We start from the raw sequence: 20,457 nt of genomic DNA on the forward strand, positions 1-20,457 counted from the left end.
GTTATTGGAGATAGATCTGTCTTGGAATCTATATCATATAGGTGTATCATGGATTGGTATAGATTATTCCTATAGGGTGACCTTAGTGATCTTGGAGATTCCAAGGACATTAACAAACTTACCTCTCATGTGTAGACACTCTATCCATCTCCAGTGATGATGAGGTCTACAGTGATTCTATTGATCATGTTACTATCTTGATGAATTATGCACACATAGAGGATCTTACACTTGAGGATGCAGTGCATGATTCGGATCGTGTTTTTACTCACATCAACACAATGAATCGTGCCTTCGATTGTTCAAGTGGTACTTTAGTGGATGACGACATTGGTTCACACTTCATTCTTCACGACATCGACTTCGAGCTATGTTCTTTTCACTCCCATGGGTGTCGACACGAGTCAATGTTCTTTTTGACCGGGACATTTTTCTATGGGTACATTCTATGTCACTTTGGGCACATGATTATTGACTATGTGACATCATTTTGATACACCTCTACCACATCTCAATTGTGGCATACATGATGGTTCTTCTGTGCTACGACCATTCCACATTCTTGCTAGGAGAGTTGATTCCACTTGGTGAATACCTCAAGTTTTAGATTCACACTGTGGTCGTATGCACGAGCTTACGAGCTTTTCCTTTGACTCGGATACTACCACGACATCGATATCAAGGATCCTTGATGTGTACCTTACTTATCCGTTTGATCTTGAAGTGTACATGACTAACTTCACCATCGACAGTCGTTCCATAGCCTCTCCATTTACACCACATCATCACAAGACCACTATCTTAGATTTAGAGTGCCTTGGATTTCCCTTTGATCCAAGTGAGAGCTTATCTAACCTCATCATCAACAAGAGTCCACTTACCTTTCCATTCGATCCAAGCATCATCGAAGATCACCTTTTGACAGTGAAGCGACATTACTTCACATTTGACTCACGTGGCCACACTCGTGGTGGTGAGAGGAAATACAACCTACCCTTTCAACCCAAGTGGCCCAAGATCTATATCTTCGATCGTGCAATTTTGTGATTTTTGGCTTTTGTATATAACCTGTTATATGTGCATTTTCATACACAACCACCCTTAGATTTTGAGGACAAAATCATGTTAGGAAGGGATGATTTGTAACAAAGTGTTTTAGGATGCACATTGCACATGGGATAGACCTAAGCACATAGACTTAAGATCATTTACATGTGGGATTAGGGCACATGGACCTTGGGATTATAAAAAGTGTGTGCTCTAAGACTATTGGACCCTTTTGACCTTTGGAGTATCATCACACTTTAATTTCCATTGTTCTTAGTGCAAATCTCTCAAGCTTTCCCTAATCTAAGCTAATTAGGCTAATCCAAGGCGAATCTAGACGTTACTTTCTTTCACTATTGACCCTATTTGACCCAAATAAGCAACTACGCTCATAGCATCATATGACCACCTCTAAGAAGCAATAGGCACAACTCTAAAATGGCATAGAAGGAATACTCCGAATTAATCATCTCTTAAAAGGCATAATCAGCTAGACTTCATCTACTTTGTAATGCAAGAGCTTGCACATGTGTTTATGATGCCTTTCGGGCATACTTTCCAGATTCAATAAATCATAACAAGACTAATACCATTCCAAAAACAAAGAAAACATTTGTAAGTAGAGTTAATCCAGTCTATACATCTCTCTTGCCCCTAGTTTGTAAGCAGGAGCTCTAGGAAGATGCTATACATATTTCTATGATAGCTCCTTCGGAAAGATGTCCACCACCAATCATTTGAGTAAAACCTCTTGTAATGAAATTCCCAAAATAAGCATATGTAGACCATAATGAGAAAGAACAGACTATTCGGAGCCACACTGTTCTGCCCTTAAAAATATCCACAGAGAAAACCAGTACATCCAATTCACTGCATGCAGCCAGGAAGTCAATTCCACAGAGCCAATAACAATCCAAAAGGTGCACTGCACAGCCCCTGGCTATGTCGCACTAAAGAAACCCAAGTTTGAGAGAAGTGAGTATCAATGCGTGCAGCACTTCTCGAGCAGTCCAAGAAAACCTGTGTAAGAGAATCCCCAAACCAAAAAAGTAAAAGCCAAGGCATCAACAGCAACCAAAAAAGGCTTCTCAAGCAACAACTAGATACCCACCAGATCAGTCAGCCCTGCGACACCATTCATCCCTGATGAAGTGTGGAGTCGGCTCAATTTCTTCTGCGCAGAGCTGTATAGCCCCTCTGCTAACATTAACTATAGAGACAATTGACAAATAGGCCAATCATATTCAAAAACTGAATTAGAGCCAATCATCCAGTCCAATGGGGGGCATATGGCCCCAAAAGAAAAAAGCTTCATTGTATGGAAACATGAGATGCTCGGTGTTTGAACTTTGCCTTGTGTATACTAATGGAACACATTGCAGACCATGCTCCAATGACAGAATAAACGATTTCAGGAGCGAAGGAATTAAGGGTCATTTCAACCCACCCGCCCTTCTGTAAACTTGAAGACCCATTGCCAATGTGTTCACCCAATATGCCATATATGATGCATCAAAGGCAAAATAAATGGCAGCAGTGTCTGGCCAGTCCCGATGCTCCCACTTCACTTGCTCAGTATGCAGCTCTTGACAATCAGTTGCAGGAGTGTTTATCTAATGCCAGCATTCTTCATCCAAATGATCACAAAGCAGAGAGGCACACCCTTACTGACACTCAAATCCTTCCACAAACAAGATGGGTTTGTGATCCCAATTTTCTCGAAACAACAGACAGTTGAGAGAACTGATGCTTCCCCGGGACTTATTATGGAAAGTGGCCCTTGATGCTCCCTCTCTTTACTAAAAAAGCTGTAATACATAATCAAGAAATGATTTAAGTCAGTCACTGCATATTTTAAAGAAGTCAACTGTTGCAAAACAACATTGCTTAGCAAATATCAAGAATACATAATACATAAAGGCAAAAAACAGCCTTCACCTTATAGGTTCCTCCATCACTTGGGCGACGAAAGCCACCACTCTCAATATATGGAGAAGAGAACAACTTTGAAGTTGGACCACTCCCGATCTCTTTCCTCCAAGAATTAGGAGAACGAGACCGCACAATTTTCTGGTCTTGGTTCAATTCGCTATCAGTAACTCCGAGACGGAAGTCCTGCTCACCTGCAACAAGCCCCTCACCCGCAGCCTTGTAGGTCCAGGAGGAGGAAGAGGAAGCTGAGAAACGTCGAGCAAGCTTTGGGCCCGGATCCTCCTCTCTCCATACTGCTCCAATGTCGCTATCCAGCAGAAAACCCTTGCCTTCCTGTTCAAACTCTGGGTTTGATGGCACTTGCTGAACATCATCTTGCCCTGAGAGAGTTGTATTCAAATAAGTCACCCCGTCAAACAGCCGATCATCAACCTTCCCTTGGATCTTGACATCTTCCTTCCTTCCCTCAGCTGTTCTTCGAGCAATCCGCTTTTCTAATTCAATCAACTTCAACCTTGCTGCTTCTTTCCTTCTTTCATCCTCGAGCAAAAGCTGGTTCTTCAAATTTTCTCGTGAATTCCTTTCATCTTCAAGTTTCTTGTTAGTATCTATATGAACAACTCTTGCAGCATGTCCTTTTGATGAATCTCTCTTGAAAAAATGCTTTTGACCAGTATAGTTGGACCCCTGCTGTTCACCACCTGTTGCTTTAACTTCTCTCCCCTTGTCCTCGAACTCTATTTGTCCTTCCTCTTTAAAAAAATTCTGTGTTCTATCGAATTGAGCTTCTTGCATCTCCCTGACAGAATCAAAAGAGGCACCCCCAGGGGCCAGACCCCTCATTCTCCTTGATCCCAACCCCTCTGCCGAGATGTATGAAACAGGTGGCTCCACATATTGACCATGTGGAGCTCTAGAATCCAAACCGGAGTGCCCTTCCTTCAAAATAAATTGATCTGCAGTCCCTTGAGAGCCATATTTTCTACTGTACTGAGTATCATGCCCTGATCCTGGACCATAGGGAGCTGCAATGCCACTAGTATGAAAGTGGGCCCGGCCATAAGGGGAATTGATGTGACTAGCATCCACTTGCCGCATGTTGCCACCATCATTATTGAAATTCCCATATCCGACTTGCCTATTGATATTCACATCCTGATTGTACACCTCCCTGACATCTCGGGTGGGCATATCTCTGGCATCTCTGTTGTAAACCTCCCTAACATCTCGATGATACATGTCTCCAGTATCTCTGACATAGTTTTCCCTGGTTTCCCTGATGTTTTTATTATACATATCAACAAAATCCCTGTTGTAGGGCTCACTGACCTCTCTATTATGTACCTCTCTAGGGTCTCTATTGTATGCCTCCCTCCCAAATGACCTTTGGCCATAAAACCCCTCTCTGCCCTGTCCTATTTCACGTATCGGGGGGGATGCCTTACCATAAAAGCTGGAATCTGAACCTTCCTTGCCAATTTCCTCCTGCTCAACATATGCAACTTCCCTTCCAAAAACAGCTAAAATTCCCTCCCTAGAAAGTGAAGGATCCTTGCTGAAATAGCTTTCCTTACCAAAGGACAAGCTTCTCATGTCGGATTCAATTCGTTCCAAATCTTCAGTCGGGCTTGTCCTGAAGTCTCTAGCAAGTTTTGCATGGTCGCCATTTCTGGGCGGTAAAATGTCTCTACGCGTTGAAGAGAGCCATGAAGGTTCCAACCCATTTTGAAAACCAGATTGCCGTATATCGCTGCTAAAGCTGTCCTGGATTACTGGCAGAGGGCTTCTGTATTGAGGTCTCAAATTATGACCAACTTCTCTCTCATCATCTGCCCAGTTACTGGCTTGATTAGACATCCCCACGGATGGGGACTTGGCAAGAGATCCATCACCATAGCTGCTACGCTGCCCTCCGATTTGATTAGTCATGGAGCTCAGGTACAGTAAAGAATCAGGGCCAGGGGCCGCTGCAACCACTTTCTGAGGTAACTGTTCTTGTTTGCTGAGAGGCCGCAGGGGCAGGGCAGGTTGGAGCTGGAGGTTACCAGCAACAGCTTCAGAAGGACCCCCTTGGATCTGCTTTTGAGCTTGTGCTTGGGATAGCTGCTGCAGTTTGAGATGTTGGTCTTTCACCTCCTGCTGCTTCTCCCGCTGCTTCTGCTGCAGATCCTTCTGCCTCTGATGCTGTGGTGGCGTCGGTGGCCGTGCTACTGCAGCTTGAAGAGTTGGGAATTCTTCCACACGGATAATGGCCGGCTGCTTCTCCACTAGGGGCGTAGGAGGGAGACTGCGGGAGGTCGATCCACTACCGACGGCCTGCATAGCTCGCAGAGCTGGAGGCGCATACACATCGGACTTTCCCACGGCCATAGCCTTCAAACCCTCACCCGCCATATCCAGCGATTTTCCAAACCCCGCATTTTGATGCTGATTCGATGCATCAGAAGGGGTCTCCCCTTTAATCCACCCTGCAAGGGGCGGGCTCGCGGCTCGGGCTTCCCCTTTGGTCCACCCTGCCAGGGGCGGGCTGGCAGCTAGGTTTTCACCGCCTGAATTCTCACGCTTAAGGGAGGGGAGGTTCACAGGGCTAGGGATTCCAAGCCGCCCACCGCCTGGCTTAGGAGATGGCGGCTGACCACGGCCAGGCCTAGTAAGAACGAGCATACCTCCTGGCGACGAAATGCGAGATTTTCCAGAACTGGTTGAGCTGCTGTAGTTAGCTGCAGATCCACCTTGCTGCTGATCGGGCTTGCCATACGAGTCGTTCAGGTTCACTGAAGCGAACTTATTTAGGCGAGCCATAAGTGAGAGAGCCTGCAGCCAATATGCATCAGCAGGGCAGGGCAGGGCAGGCTGATCACAAAACTAGAACTAGAGTTTCTGCTGTTGCTGCACAGAGTCACAATAAGGACGAACGAAGGTAATCTGTAAGCAGATTTTTTTCCCAAATTTTCGTTTCGTTTTTAAATTCGCCCTTAGGCTTTTTCGTTAACGGTGCTGACTTGCCGACCGTCATCGTGCCGTCAACGGGAATTAGGTCAATCTCATGGGCTTAGTGGAGGGGCTCTCGGTTTAATTAATACCCGCCTTACCTAAGATAACTCCTAAGGTAGCTATTTACTTTGCACCCATTAAGGTACCTTGACACCTCAAGCGCCCTTCGACTCTCTCTTTCCCCGCAAGTGTTACTTTTTGACACCGTCGTCTGTGCATAATAGGTGTCAATAATTTGCGTCCCGCTTGCAAGCACTTAATTTTGGTGTGAAGAGCTTCATTTAGAAGAGTGGGAATTACTTAAAGCTAAGAAAAAGTTTTGAACACTTATGAAATTTTGAAATACACAGAGATTACCCAAAAAAAAAGGTGAATTTCATTGCACTGGATTTATGCAGGCATGAAACCAAGACAACAGAACACAAGTGTCTACAGTCGTGAAAGCCAGAAGCCACAAATGTAGTCAAACCTAAATTTTTTTACAAGAGTAGACGTAGGGAAAGCTACACGAAACATGCTTCTTCATCTCGTTAAGGCCAACGAATTTACACACTTCAGGTGATAGCATCACGAAATCATCTCCATTGACGATTGCTTTTTTGAAGTTGTGAGTTCTCTCCCAAACAAAAAGATATGATGCACTATAGTCTTATTTTGTGAGTGTGTGTTCTCATCATCATCAATGATGATAGGATTGGCATGACTCCCCGGCTATGCAATATATCTGGCACATTTTCATGACTGCATGCTCGATCACTGTCTTCACTTATGTCATCTCCGTCTTCTTGTTTGATGGATTGTGCATATACTGGATTGAAGTATTTGACAATGGGAGTATCCATGAAGAATGTCTATGCACTGGGTGAGGTGAGAAAGCTTCATGACTTTCCAAATCACATAAGATCTTCTCCTACTCATGCCAGTTCCTATCTTTGGGATTATCCATGATGCCGCGGGGTAATATTTTCCTGTGCGGACCATTCTCAGGAGCGTGCTCTAGAGTGAAGCACCAAGCTTGTTAGCTATGTAATTATCCATGAATACATAAGCCCGCTCAAAGAGATTAACGGACGACAAGCACACTTTGTTCTTCAAATCAGCCTATCCATAAAGAGCGTACAGTTGACGTCCTCTCGTTATCTCCTCAGTGGGGGAGAAGTTATGCAAGAAGAACTTAAATGCGGCTTGTGCAAGTCTTTCATGCAATACCCTACCATACCTTCAAAGGTATGCATTCTTATTTGTCTTAGACCTCTACACATTACTATACCACCCTCTAGTTTGAAGAAGTCCCACCCCAAATACCGTTTGATGGCTTTGCCAATGCTTATGAGTGACAGAGCCATAAGAGTCACTACCATCTAAAAGTGTAAATGGTTTACAGTGCCTCCTTTCTCCAGTGCAAACAAGCCCTTCAAGCACTCGATTCTTACAAACTCTTCCAATGGTTCCCAAGAGGACAAATTGATGTCTGCATTTCCGATGGCTACTATTACTGACACTTTAAATAGTTTTGTCTTCTTCTTTGGCGAAAAGTGAGGTATTTTGTGAATAGAGGGCTCCAAGTTGGCATTCTTCTCATTTGTCAAATATTGAAGGAGATGGATGTGATGCAGGTTGTTTACCTTTCCTTTCATGCTTTGAGAATCTTGGACAGCAAGAACGCACAGAAGGAAACGAGTAATTACACGATGTCAAAGCATGCACGATAAATTTATGAATACGATGAAAGAACCAAGTTCCAGAATAGATACAAACCAGAGGACCAGGCTTTTTGCGCACCATAGAAGGGCCTTCGAGAGGAGTGACAACACGGCAGGAGACTCAATCAACTTGCGCTCTTGGCACGAGAAGCGCACACCCCCCCCCCCCTCGGAGCCAGAAGCATAAGTTGTCACAATGTCCAAAAGTACTTCGTATAAAGAGAAGTCGAGAAGCAAGGTAATTTGAGAGCCATACAAAAAAGCCAATGAGGCAATGACATGCAGAGACATGGAGAAGCTTCCCATTGCAAAATCAAAAAAGACATAAAGAACAAGTCAAACACTATACGTGGGATGAGCAACATGCGGTTGATCATGCCACGACATTCCCAAAGAAGAAAGAAATGATAGGAACACAATACCTAGATTCAAACATGCATGAGCATCCAGCTTTGAGAGAACATAAATCAAGGTACACCGCACACAAAGCACAACAGATCCATGCCCAATATAACAGATCCATGGAGGACGAAGCACCAAACCACGAGGATGCAAATCGGCAAATGACAACGGGCACGAAGATGCGAAATCGCAGGAAGGTCCAAAAAAAAGAAAACAACAACGGCGGCACCACCTAGAGAACTATGGACATTGGGAAGAAACATGTTGGAATTTAGCTTTGAGCAGCGACATGCAAAGTCGCAGGAAGCTCCACAAAAAAAAAACCGCCACCATGAAGATAACCATGCACAAACACGTGTCGATACTTGTAAAATAAAGCCCTGGTGAATTTTGAGAGAAACTGATTCTTCAACATAATTAATTTATGTGGAAAAAATGTTGGGTTTAATTAATACCCGCCTTCTGCACTCCTAAGGTAGCTTTTTATTTTGCAACCATTAATGTACCTTCACACCCCAAGCGCTCTTCGACTCTCCCCTTTCCCTCCTTGTTACCTAGTCCTGACACCCTACCTACTTTCCAACGTACAAACCCCTCCCCTCGTTAAGCAGGCCTACGCTACCTACACCATCATCTCGTATCACCTTGCCTCACCTAGGGAACAAGAGAGAGATTGCACAAAGACAGAGAATGCCAAACTTCTACTATGCATAGTAGAGAGAGAGAGAGAGAGAGAGAGAGAGAGAGAGAGAGAGAGAGAGAGAGAGATTTGTTGTTGAAGTCGTGAGCTCACGCATAATCTATAAGGAAGAGAAAGGCTAGGAGGGGGTTGGTTAGTGGAGAGGGTGAGAGGTGGTGGCAGTCGGAGAGCTCGGAGACTTTGCGAGACGAGCACAAAGAGCTGGAGCGATCAAGGGTGATGGTGGTTGACCCAGAGAAGGCAGCCAGTGGAGATGGAGGTGATCGTGGTCACGGTGGGGGCTGGCCCAACAATCTCGATGGAGATGGAGGTAATAGTGCGGCGGACAAGGACCGACCCCATGTAGATGATGATGAGGTGATGGCGTGGGAAGTATACCCACCAAGGACTCACCTACATCAGATAGATGTGGGGAGGAGAAGGAGATGGAGGAGGGAGTTAGGTGCTCTCTTTAGGAATTGGGAAGAAGTATACCCAAGTTATCACTCTGTCAGTACTTAAACCTGCAAGCCCTCTACTTGAGTGTGCTACTGACTACCTTGCACTATATAACCTTTCAAGTTAGCCTCCCTCTCACATTCACACCACCCGCTCTAACACCTCATAGCAATAAGAGTGAAGAGACGAGCCACACGATATTCATTAGACTATGAATTTGTACAATGCACACACCATCTTCTCCCATAGCTTAAAGAGGGGACTCAAGTCTTAATACAATGCACAGACCATCTTCCCCCATAGTTCAAAGAGGATAGGTCTTCTTACACGGTGCGTACACCACACAATATTGATATCAACATTGGGAAGGGGAGATAGTGCTCAAGAGAGATCTCCACATCTCTGCTTACCTTGGGAAAGAGAGGGGAAGATAGTGCACAAGAGCGATCTCTACTTACCTTCTGAAAGGGAGAGAGATGTGCGAGCCATGGGTATCCCTTACCCTAGGGTGGCCATGCATGCCGTGAGCATACAACCATCAGTGGAGTCAACATTCGAAGAACTCGAAGGGCACCGACAGTAACGTGGCCAGAGAGTTCAAAGGACTCAAACATCACCAGAGTGTCACGATGCAGTTATTGTGGAGTCAGATCACATTAGCAGTGATGATAAAAGTCTATGGAGTTAGAGAGGTCAAAGGGCACTAGCACTGATAGTGGCTAGAGGGATTGATGAGGCTTGAGGGCACCAGCAAACAGATGGCGACAATCAGAGAGGGGTTGGCCATTGAGGTTTTACACCTCCTCCAACCCCTCAACCATGGAGTCGATGAAGACAATAAGGTGACGGCCTCCATGGCCATTGAGGCCATCAAGCTCGGTAAAGATCAAGGTGACAGCAAGTTAGAGGTGGAGATGGTGGTGGGGACACTAAGGAGAAAGTGTGGAATACCTTGCTTCCCATCTACAAGGCTTTAATTAATTAAGGAGAGTGTCAAAAATAATTATACATACTTCCTAAGGTTTCTCTAAGGTTCATTAGCTTTGGAGCACAAAAAAAGGATTTTTGGTTATTAATAGCATCAAATCGTACACTTTGAAGCTCTTTATACACTTTGAAGGCACTTGAGATGTGCATCTAAAGTTGGTTAGGGCACGTAGAAATGGTTTAGAATTTAGTTATTAATAGCATCAAATCATACACTTTGAAGCTCTTTATGCACTTTGAAGGCACTTGAGATTTGAATTTAGAGTTGATTAGGATGTGTAAAAATGGATCAATATCTTAGCATGCTAGAAAGCAAGAAAGAGATTAACCTAATGATAATGCTAAAACTACAAAAATGAAGCTCTTTATGCACTTTGAAGGCATTTGAGATTTTGTATTTAGAGGTGTGTAAAAAAGGATTAGAATCAACATCTTAGCATATGCTAGAAAGCAAGAAAAAGATTAACTCTAATAATAATGATGACAAAATGAAGCAAGATGTTTAGGTCAAAAGCTCATATGTTTGATCCATTAGATAGTGTGCCTTTTTATAGGCTTGAGTACATCTCCATCTCCATCACCATTAATCATGGCCTATAAGCTTGATTAAGCATCCCCTAAGCTTTTCTAGATTTGAGCTTTATCTCTGTTGAAGTGAGCATCCACTTGGCTTCTATTCCCACTTCTTCTAGGCACCTACTTTTGGCCTCCACAAGGGCTTTTTCATTATTTGGGCTCCCTTTGACACTTTGAACCATAGTCTATGACTTACTTATACAACTCATACAAATGTTCAAGGGTCGCATACCACTCCCCCTCGCTCTAAACATTTGCCCCACATCACTTGCTATGCTATTTCGATACTCCCCCTCAAGTGATGAACTACTAGGACTTACACTCTTAGTCATTTGCTAGAGTGGTCTATCATAGGTGCCTCATAGGCTACAATGTTAGCTTAGAGTTTGTAGGTTTACACAAGGGTAGAAATACAATGAGTGGGTATGAACACCAAGTGTGAGAGGGAGGAAGCTCCTTCATTTGGCTCTTCTTTTGTCATGATGTTTGCTTGATTGTTGTTTGGAGTCTTCTTCTTGCTCCAACAATCTTTCTATATGTGATCTAGCTTGCCACAAAAGTTTCACTTCACTCAGGCTCCTGGTCCTTTGGTGAAGAATGTCTTCTCCTCATAGTGTAATAAAGATCCTTCTACTTTGACGTTGATTCTGGCGGCCTAGCTTACGATAAAAGTTGCACTTCACTCTGGCTCTTGGTCCTTTGGTGAAGAATGCCTTCTCCTCATAGTGTGATGAAGATCCTTGTACTTTAACTTTGAGTCTCTTTTCTTCCTTGATCAAGGCTCCTTCAATGCCAGGGAAGGTTGGGTCGGGTAGGTTCTTCAAGGTAGCCATCCACCAACATGCTGAATGCTTCCAAGGTTATGCTCTTGAGAAGGATTGTTATGGCATCCTCCTTTCACTAGAGACCCAACACATGCAAGTTGTTTCATAACACTTTCATTTTATTTAGATGTGCTTGGACTTACTCACTTTCTTTGATGTCCAACCCAAAAAACTAAATTTTTAGAATTATTTTTTAGTTCTTTTATTTGGCACCAAATAGTTTCTCTAGTTCATCCCATGCTCCTTTAGAGCTTTATTTTAATGCAGTGTGATGGACGAAGCTATCACCTAGCCTTAATGTAATAATGACTAGAGCTCTCTCATCTCTTCTTAGCCAAATTTTTTTATCTTCCCCTTCTAAATCAAAACATTTCTTCCTTCCACTTAATATTGCCTGAAGCCCATCTTTTATGAGAAAAAACTTGAGTTACTTGCCATGTATGGAAAACCTTCACCGTTAAATTTATCTACTATGAGTGGATTTGGCATGATTTCCTTATGGTGGGGATGGGAAAGTCTTTACAATGGGATTACCCAAAGCTAGTGTTGTTTATTCCCTTACAAAAGTGGAGATATACATTTGATGTGATTAATATTTTCCAAATTCAATAACCATAAAACCAAAAAATACCTTGATTTGGAGTATTAAACCAAGAGGCAAGTTGGTTTTGATGATGCACAAGTGTTTAGCAACACTCTCAATAGCTTTGAAAAGGACTATAATTTGCACTAATTATCTTATTAATAGAGGTTATTTTTTGTTAACAAAGCACAGAATAATTTGTCAATTAAAGCTTCAATGATTGTTGTTTATGCTCAACAAATCAATGTACACATTCTCTAGAGCATATATGTTGAACCCATGAACAATTTGCTTGAGAGTATGATGAGAAAATTGAAAAAATTATCCCCTCCTGAGGTTGGAAATTGCTACCAACTGGCCCCCAACTGTTGGCACTTTTGATGCACTTGATTTGATTAACAATGCTCCCCTTTGATGAGTTGTAGCCCTTGAGTTGTTACATTATCTTCGAGGTATGCCTTTTTGAAGAGAATGAGCCAAAAACCTTTGATTCTTGATGATTTTGGAGCTTGGAAAAAGAGGAGAATTTTTTTTTGAAAACTAATCATTTTGCTAATCTAACCTATCCTAAGTTGCATAGCTACTCAAAGGATGATGGGTAGCTTTGACACCAACTTGAGATTTTCATCTAGAGTTCATTAGGATGTGTAGAAATGGATTAGAATCAACATCTTAGCATACTAAAAAGCAAGAAAGAATTTAACACTAATGACAAAAATGAAGCATAATGATAAGGGAAAAGGTTTAGCTCAAAAGTTCATAAGCGTGATCCATTAGATGGAGTGCTTTTTTATAGGCTTGAGTACATCTCCATTAGCCATTAATTATGACCTATAAGCTTGATTAAGCATTCCTTAATCTTTTCTAGATTTGAGCACCATCTCCTTGAAGTGAGAACCCACTTGGCTTTTATTCCCACTTCTTCTAAGCACCTACTTTTGGCCTCTACACAGGTTCTCTACACAAGTTGGCAATTCCACGTATTCTTCATCCTTTAGGCTCCTTTTTGACCCTTTGAACCATAGTCTATGAATTATGCAACTCATATAAATGTTTGAGGGTCACATACCACTCCCCCTTACTTCAAACATTTACCCCACATTGCTTATATTTCAACAAAGGCCTCTCTCTTTCACATGGTAACTTTTAAGATTCTCTCTCTCTCTCTCTCTCTCACACACACACATACACACATACACACACAAAGCTTCACCTTGAGAAACCCTAGGTAGGCTCCCCCTCTCTCCTCACTGGGCGTAGCCTCTCTTGGTGCAGCTTGTCGCCCAAAGAGGGGTAGCGCTCTCCATCAAGGAGTAGTTCCCTCCATCAAGCTCTAGAGCTAGATAGCTCCTATGGTCGCACCAGCTTGGTGTGCTGTCCCACAAGATCCAGCTCGTGGCCTCTACTCTCGTTTCATGATCAGCAGGCATCCCACCTGCTCCAGCCTCACTAACCACCTCACACCAAGAGGTTGACTCCAACAGTTCACACCATCAGTTTGTTGGGCTGCCTACCCTCTGAAGAGGAGATTATCAAGCAACAACAACGAGAGAATCGAGATCTTAAACAAGGTTGAGCACCAGCTCGGTGCAGTGGAATCCCACAAGAACGCGGAAGTGTCCCATGCACAATCCATCCTCATCAAGGCAAAAGAAGTTGAGAACACCTCCATCAATAAAACGATGGAAGTTCTCAAGGTAGAAGTGACGAGTCAAGTCAAAGAGGTCTCACAGGGCATGGAAAAGCTAGAGGGCATTCAACTAAAAGAGCAAAAGCAAAGCGAAGGGAAGCATGGGGCAGCACAATTCCGAGCCTTGACAAAGGCCACACCCCAAGTCACATGTCATCGTAGGGTACCTTAGGGTCCACTTTTCCTATTGTAGTGTGACCTAGTTAATTACATCCTAAATTCTATGAAGAAAGGCCCTTAAAGAAGGATGGGCTAAAGAACTAAAATGACAATCTAAACAAATATTGAAAACCACCTGTAGTTTATATGGGTTCCTAGTCTTATGAGTCCTGTTACAAATCAAACCATACAAGGGTTCCTAGTCTTATGAGTCCTCTTGCAAATCAAACCATACAAACATGTTAAATGCAACATCTAATATAAAATCCATGCACATTTGGCATAAGCACTCACAAAGTTGACCTTTGAAGTAAATATGATTGACATAAGTTTCCTCTATGAAGACTCACTCATTTAAGTACATGATTGTAAGCAATTCTTATTCATGGATAAACATTTTTTTAATGTATTCCCTTAAAAATATAAAGGAGAAACATGCATCATTCTTGATTTGTAAGAATACATTTTATAAGTAGAATATAAATCTCTTTCTTACAGAGACCGCACAAAAATATTTGTACTCTCTACTATGGGAATCCTATTAATAAAAGGAGGATCTATTGGTTGTAGCATCTATACATGACCACAAATAGATTTCCTATTATCACAGTCTCCTACCCAATCTAAGTCACAAAATCCAATCAAGGAATTTCTCGATTTGTAAGTAATGCCATACTAGTCGTACCTTTGATATACTTTAACACCCGCATCCCTTACTTCTAGTGGTTCTCTTCTCAGGGCTAATTTGAGAACCTGTTAAGGACACCAAATGAAAAGTTGATGTGTTAGGCCATGTATTGCACAGAAAGATCAAACTCCTACTTCTTTATATCCATAAGTGGAGAAGCATCTTCCACAAAAAGATTAAACTCCCCACCAACCTCATGTACTTCTTTATATCCACAAGTGGAGAAACATCTTCCATAAAAAGCTTCGCATTAACCTCCATGGGTGTAGCCACACTAACTTGCACTTAGCCATGCCAAATGCCTTCATAATTTCTCTTGCATATTTTTGTTGAGAAATGAAGATTCCATCTGACTCTTACCATACTTCTTCATATCCATAACTGGAGAAGCGTCTTCCATAGAAATATCAAACTCCCCACCAACTTCTTGTACTCCCCACCAACTTCTTGTACTCCTTTGTATCCACAAGTGGAGAAGTAGCTTTCATACAAAACTTTGCATTCAACCTCCATGGATATAATCGCTAGTTACACTCAAGCAATGCCAAATGCCTTTAGAGTTTCTCTTGTATACTTTTGTAGAGAAATGAAGATTCCAACTAACTCTTGCCAAACCTCAATCCCCAAATAGAAATAAATTAGCCTAAGGTTATCAAACTCTGAACTTAATATCTCTTGTATCTGTTGAATCTTCTCTTCTTGGTTCCCTGTCATGATGAGGTCATCCATATATAGGACAATAATCATGTACCTACCCTACTTAGAGAAAATATACAAATTTACTTTGCATCAACCTCCATAGGTGTAACCACTAACCTGCTTAGAGAAAATATACAAATTTACTTTGCATCAACCTCCATAGGTGTAACCACTAACTCGCACTCAAGCATGCCAAATGCCTTCAAAATTTCTTGAATACTTTTGTTGAGAAATGAAGATTCCATTTGACTCTTGCCACACCTCAAACCCCAAAGAGAAATACATTAGCAAAAGGTCTATCATATCAATTTTGAACTCAACATCTTCCATGTTTGTCGGATCTTCTCTTCATGGTTTTTCATCATGATGAGGTCGTCCACATGTAGGACAATGATCATGTACTTACCTTCAGAATTTCTCTTGAATACTTTTGTTGAGAAATGAAGATTCCATTTGACTCTTGCCACACCTCAAACCCCAAAGAGAAATACATTAGTAAAAGGTCTATCATATCAATTTTGAACTCAACATCTTCCATGTTTGTCGGATCTTCTCTTCATGGTTTTTCATCATGATGAGGTCATCCACATGTAGGACATTGATCATGTACTTGCCTTACTTAGAGAAAACATATAAATTTGCATCTGACGAAAGACCAATACCTACAAAGAAAGCATTTATCCACTAGTACCATGCCCAAGGGGCTTGTTTTAGCCCATATAATGCATTCAGAGTCTGCACACTTTCATTTCTAAATCGAGTATCTCAAACCCAGATGGTTGTGCTACATAAACCTCCTCCTTGAGATGGCCATTCATATATGTTGCCTTTTCATCTATTTATAATACCAGCCACTTCCCATGATCGGCCAATGCTAGTATTGTATGAATAGTAGTCAATATAGCGGCGAGTGTCTCCTAATAATCAAACCCTTTGACCTGTGAAAAACCGAGGCAAAACCCTTTGCCACATGAGCCTTGCCTTGTACTTATCCAATGTACCATTAGACTTGTACTTGGCCTCCAAACCCACTTGCTGCCCAATAACCTTCCATTTTGTAAGACGATCCATAAGATCCCAAAGTTTCTCAAAATTAAGCCATACTTTGACTCCATGGCCCCCTCCTCTAGTTTAGATCTGTTAATGCTTCCTCCAAGAAGCTGGCTAGCTCTTATACTTCATTATCTTGGTCATTAAGGAAATATCGATAATGAAAGCATAGACCCTCTTTTACTCCTCTATCCTCTTGGATCTACGATGCTCTTATGTGACTGCCAATAGAGCTTTCCCATCCAAAAGCTACTTCACCCATTTAGGATATGGCTCTTTCTGTGATGTTACAGGCTTCTCTTCTTCATTTGATGAATCAACCTCTTGTGGAGTTGATCTTACTAGTGGTGGTTGTGTTTCCTGCTGTGCTAGGCTACTTCTTTGTTGAAGGATAGTGTGGATGGAGCTTCTCCTACACCTGATAAGGTTGCTCCTTGAACACCACATCACAGCTAACAATTATCTTTTTTACCTCTAGGTCATATAGTCGGTAATCCTTTGACTTCATACTGTACCCCAAGAAGTTACACTTCCTGCTCTTGGAATTCCACTTGGTTATGAGTCTAGAACAAACACAAAACATGCACCACCAAATGTTTTTAAATATGTAAATAAGGGTTTTTGTATGAATCCAACTTGGTTTCTAGATGAATCCCACATGGTGAGTTTGGAACACGTACAAAACGGTCACAACCAAACTTTTTGAAATATGCAACTGAGGGTTACTTACTTGAATAAGCTTCTTGAGGTCTCATGCCCTTCATTGCCTTTGTGTAACTCCTATTAAAAATATGCAGTATTAATTGCCTCGGCCTAAAAAGAATTTGATAATCCTTTGGCTTCTTTGAGCATACTCCACACCATCTCCACAATTGTGTAACTCTTGCATTCTGTAATACCATTTTGTTGTAGAGTATAAGTAACTATCAAATCTCTCTTGATCCTGTGCTCCTTATAATAGTAGGCTTGATGTGAATTCTGTTGAGATATCGAGCTCGTCTAGTAAGGCGGTGGACACTGATGACCCGCCTGGGGGATAGGCCCCACACTTACACCACTGGCATGGTTGGTGAGATCACGGGTGATATGCGGCCAGTGGGATGACAGGCTGTGTGACAGCCATTCTAGAGACTGGCATAGTTATAGCGCCAGCTCATTTAGTTGGGTTCACACTATAGAGAACCCTTGTATGTATTTGGTTAAGTACCTTTCATATTGTGTGTACTCTTATCTTTGTATGTGGTGTGTTGAGTGTTGAGAGAAGAAGAAGAAGATTTTCAGCCTCTCACCGTGTGTGTTCTCTATTAGGGTTTTGTGAGTGTGTGTGTGCTTGCAAGAGCTCAAGCTCTCTTCCCCCCTGCATCTTTTCATGGTATCAGAGCCTGGTTCGTGCTAAGGGCTGAGCTGCAAGCAAGAGAACCACAGGAAGCGGTACGAGGGTAAGAGCTTCAACTACTCTTCCCTATTTGTGTTGGTGACTACACCCTTGTGGAGCTCTACGGGGGCAAACGATCTCTGATTGAGGAGCTTTCTTCGCGAGAGTAAAGCTATAGGGCAACTATACAGTCCTATCGGATAACATTTTTCAGGCCGAAAACGCGTTACGGGCGCGTCTAGACCTCCGTTTTTCAAAAAGCAGGCGATTTCGAGCACTGCGGGTAAGTCATCGACTCTTTGCAAAACTCTATTTTAAGAACTGCAGGAAGACAGATCGGCTGTGCAGACCCACTGTGTGCTGCAAAGAGGTCAACAGTTGCCATTGGGTGTATGTATGCACATTGAGGTCACTGGTTGTGAGACATTTGAGAGTACTATAGTACCGCTGCAGAAATATAGCAGTTTGTGCAGGACAAACACCAGAGTGTTGTTTCTGGTAAAATTGTGTGTCTGGCAAGATGTCAAATGATGGCATAACACAGATTGTGGCTGAGAAGCTTGATAAGAATAACTTCCATGCTTGGAGGTTCAAGTTGACGAATTTCCTGATGGGAAAGGGCTATTGGGACTACATAGAAGGTGAGCATGAAGAGGCACCGGAGATACTGGACATAAATCTTACTGCTGCAGATGTGAAAGAGTTTAAAGACTGGAACCAAGGAGCCAGGAAAGTTATGTATTGGCTCTCCATTAGTATACAGGACACCATGATTGGGCACATTCAGGATGCCAAGTCCCCCAAGGAGGCGTGGGACACCTTGGTAAAACTCTATGAAACAAATACCAAGGCACGTAAGATACAGGTGAAGAATGAACTTCATACTGTAGAGAAAAAGAGCATGTCTGTGAATGACTATGTATTAAAGATAAAGGGTATTGTGGAATCCCTTGCATCTATTGGTGTTTCTGATGATGATGATAAGGTGGAAGTCTGTCTACGTGGTCTCGGGCCACAATACAAGGCATTCAAGACGTCTATTCAGACTTGGGAAAACATTCCCAACTTTACAGATTTGGTGTCTATGCTGATTATAGAAGAGAAGAGCTTGGGTGAAGACCAACAGTCTTCACAAAACAAAAACAGTTCAGAGCAACAGGCTTTCTACACGTTCAGGAAGAGGACGAGGTAGAGGAGGCCGTGGACGCAATCAAGGAGGTGGCCGAACAGGTAATCAGAATTATGGCCAGCAGCAGCAACAACAGTAGTCCCAGAATACACAACAACAACATCAACAACACACAGGTGGAAGAGGCAAATTTAGAGGTAGGGGGAGTCAAAGAGGCCGTGGAAATTGGCAAAGGCAATATAATGATGCACGTGAATGCTTTTATTGTGGTAAGCCTGGACATGTGCAGGCAGAATGTTATAAGAAGTGGGCTGACATGCAAAATGGGAAAGTGCAGCAGAACAACTATGCATCCTTAAGCAGAAACAATGAGGATAATGAAAGGTTGTTTGTTATGCAGCATGTCTCATGAATGCCATGTCTGAAAATGTTGAAGCAGCACAAAAAGATGATGTATGGTATGTGGATTCAGGTGCTTCGAACCACATGACAAGTCATGGGAAGTGGTTCAAGGAGATGAAAAACCTTGAAAGACGAGGTTTTGTGGAAATAGGGGATGACACTGCTCATCCAATTGCCCATGTTGGAGATGTGCCATTGTCTATGTAGGATGGCAAAGTGAAGTACCTTGTAGATGTACTTCACGTTCTGAACATAACAAAGAATCTCGTTTCAGTTGGCCAGATGATTGAGCAGGGTTTGTAGGTTCGGTTTAACCCTGATGGTTGTTATGTTGAAGACTTTAAAGACAAGTGCAGGTTGGTTGCAAAAGGCAACAGAGTGGGCAGAATGTTTACGTTGAATGTAGACATGCCTGAAATGAGTGCTGCGATGTTTGCAAATGGTTCAGGAATTGTTGCAGACACAAACATTTGGCATAAAAGAATTGGACATGTGAATGTGCAGAGAATGAAGTCTATGCAGACTAAAGGAATTGTGACAGGGCTGCCAAAGTTTAAAGTGGAAGGTATGATGAGAATATGTGAAGCATGCCAATTTGGAAAGCAAACAAAGCATGTATTTCCACGTAACAGATATGTGAGCAGAAATGCACTAGATGTTGTGCATTCAGATGTATGGGGTCCTACGAAGACCATGTCTATGGGAGGCTGCAGGTATTATGTGACATTCATTGATGACCACACAAGGAAAGTGTGGGTATATTTCATGAAGGAGAAGAGTGAGGTGTTCACTCACTTTCAGAATTTCAGAGTTTTGGTTGAAAAGCAAACAGGGAAATATGTAAAGTGCCTAATGTTAGATGGAGGGGGAGAGTACTTCTCCAATGAGTTCTCTCTGAATTTTTGAAGAAGAATGGTATTCGGAGATAGTTTACATGCAGATACACTCCGCAGCAAAATGGAGTTGCTGGGCGAAAAAATAGGCACATTGCTGAGATTACGTGAGCATTGATGGAAGAGAAGAATATGCCGTATAGCTATTGGGCTGAGGCTGTTTCTACAGCAGTATACATCATGAGC

At 42.5% G+C, this 20,457-nt stretch overlaps 1 protein-coding gene across 4 annotated transcripts; it reads right to left on the bottom strand.

Moving 5' to 3' along the window:
- Positions 1–1,615: 1,615 nt before the first annotated feature.
- LOC147637818 (uncharacterized) lies at positions 1,616–6,105 on the bottom strand. Of its 4 annotated transcripts, none has more exons than XR_015266092.1 (4): positions 2,986–5,919; positions 2,495–2,855; positions 2,159–2,257; positions 1,616–2,067 (listed from the first exon to the last, which is right to left on the bottom strand). XR_015266092.1 is itself a non-coding variant. In XM_086799653.1 (2 exons), exons 1-2 carry the CDS (start codon positions 5,779–5,781, stop codon positions 2,847–2,849), a joined length of 2,805 nt encoding a protein of 934 aa, XP_086655779.1. In that variant the 5' UTR covers positions 5,782–6,105; the 3' UTR covers positions 1,616–2,846. The 4 variants fall into 4 exon arrangements, 1 of the variants encoding a protein (XP_086655779.1); XR_015266091.1 differs by having other exon boundaries at positions 2,401–2,855; XR_015266090.1 differs by having other exon boundaries at positions 2,159–2,855.
- Between the last annotated feature and the right edge of the window lie 14,352 nt (positions 6,106–20,457).

The sequence above is a fragment of the Cibotium barometz genome, chromosome 6, assembly GCF_041138505.1.
Source record: "Cibotium barometz isolate CiBa-2024 chromosome 6, ASM4113850v1, whole genome shotgun sequence".
Taxonomy (NCBI): Eukaryota; Viridiplantae; Streptophyta; class Polypodiopsida; order Cyatheales; family Cibotiaceae; genus Cibotium; species Cibotium barometz.

What these genes read in the sequence shown, in the direction of transcription:
- LOC147637818 (XM_086799653.1), bottom strand. Translation starts at nt 5,781, where the DNA reads ATGGCTCGCCTAAATAAGTTCGCTTCAGTGAACCTGAACGACTCGTAT.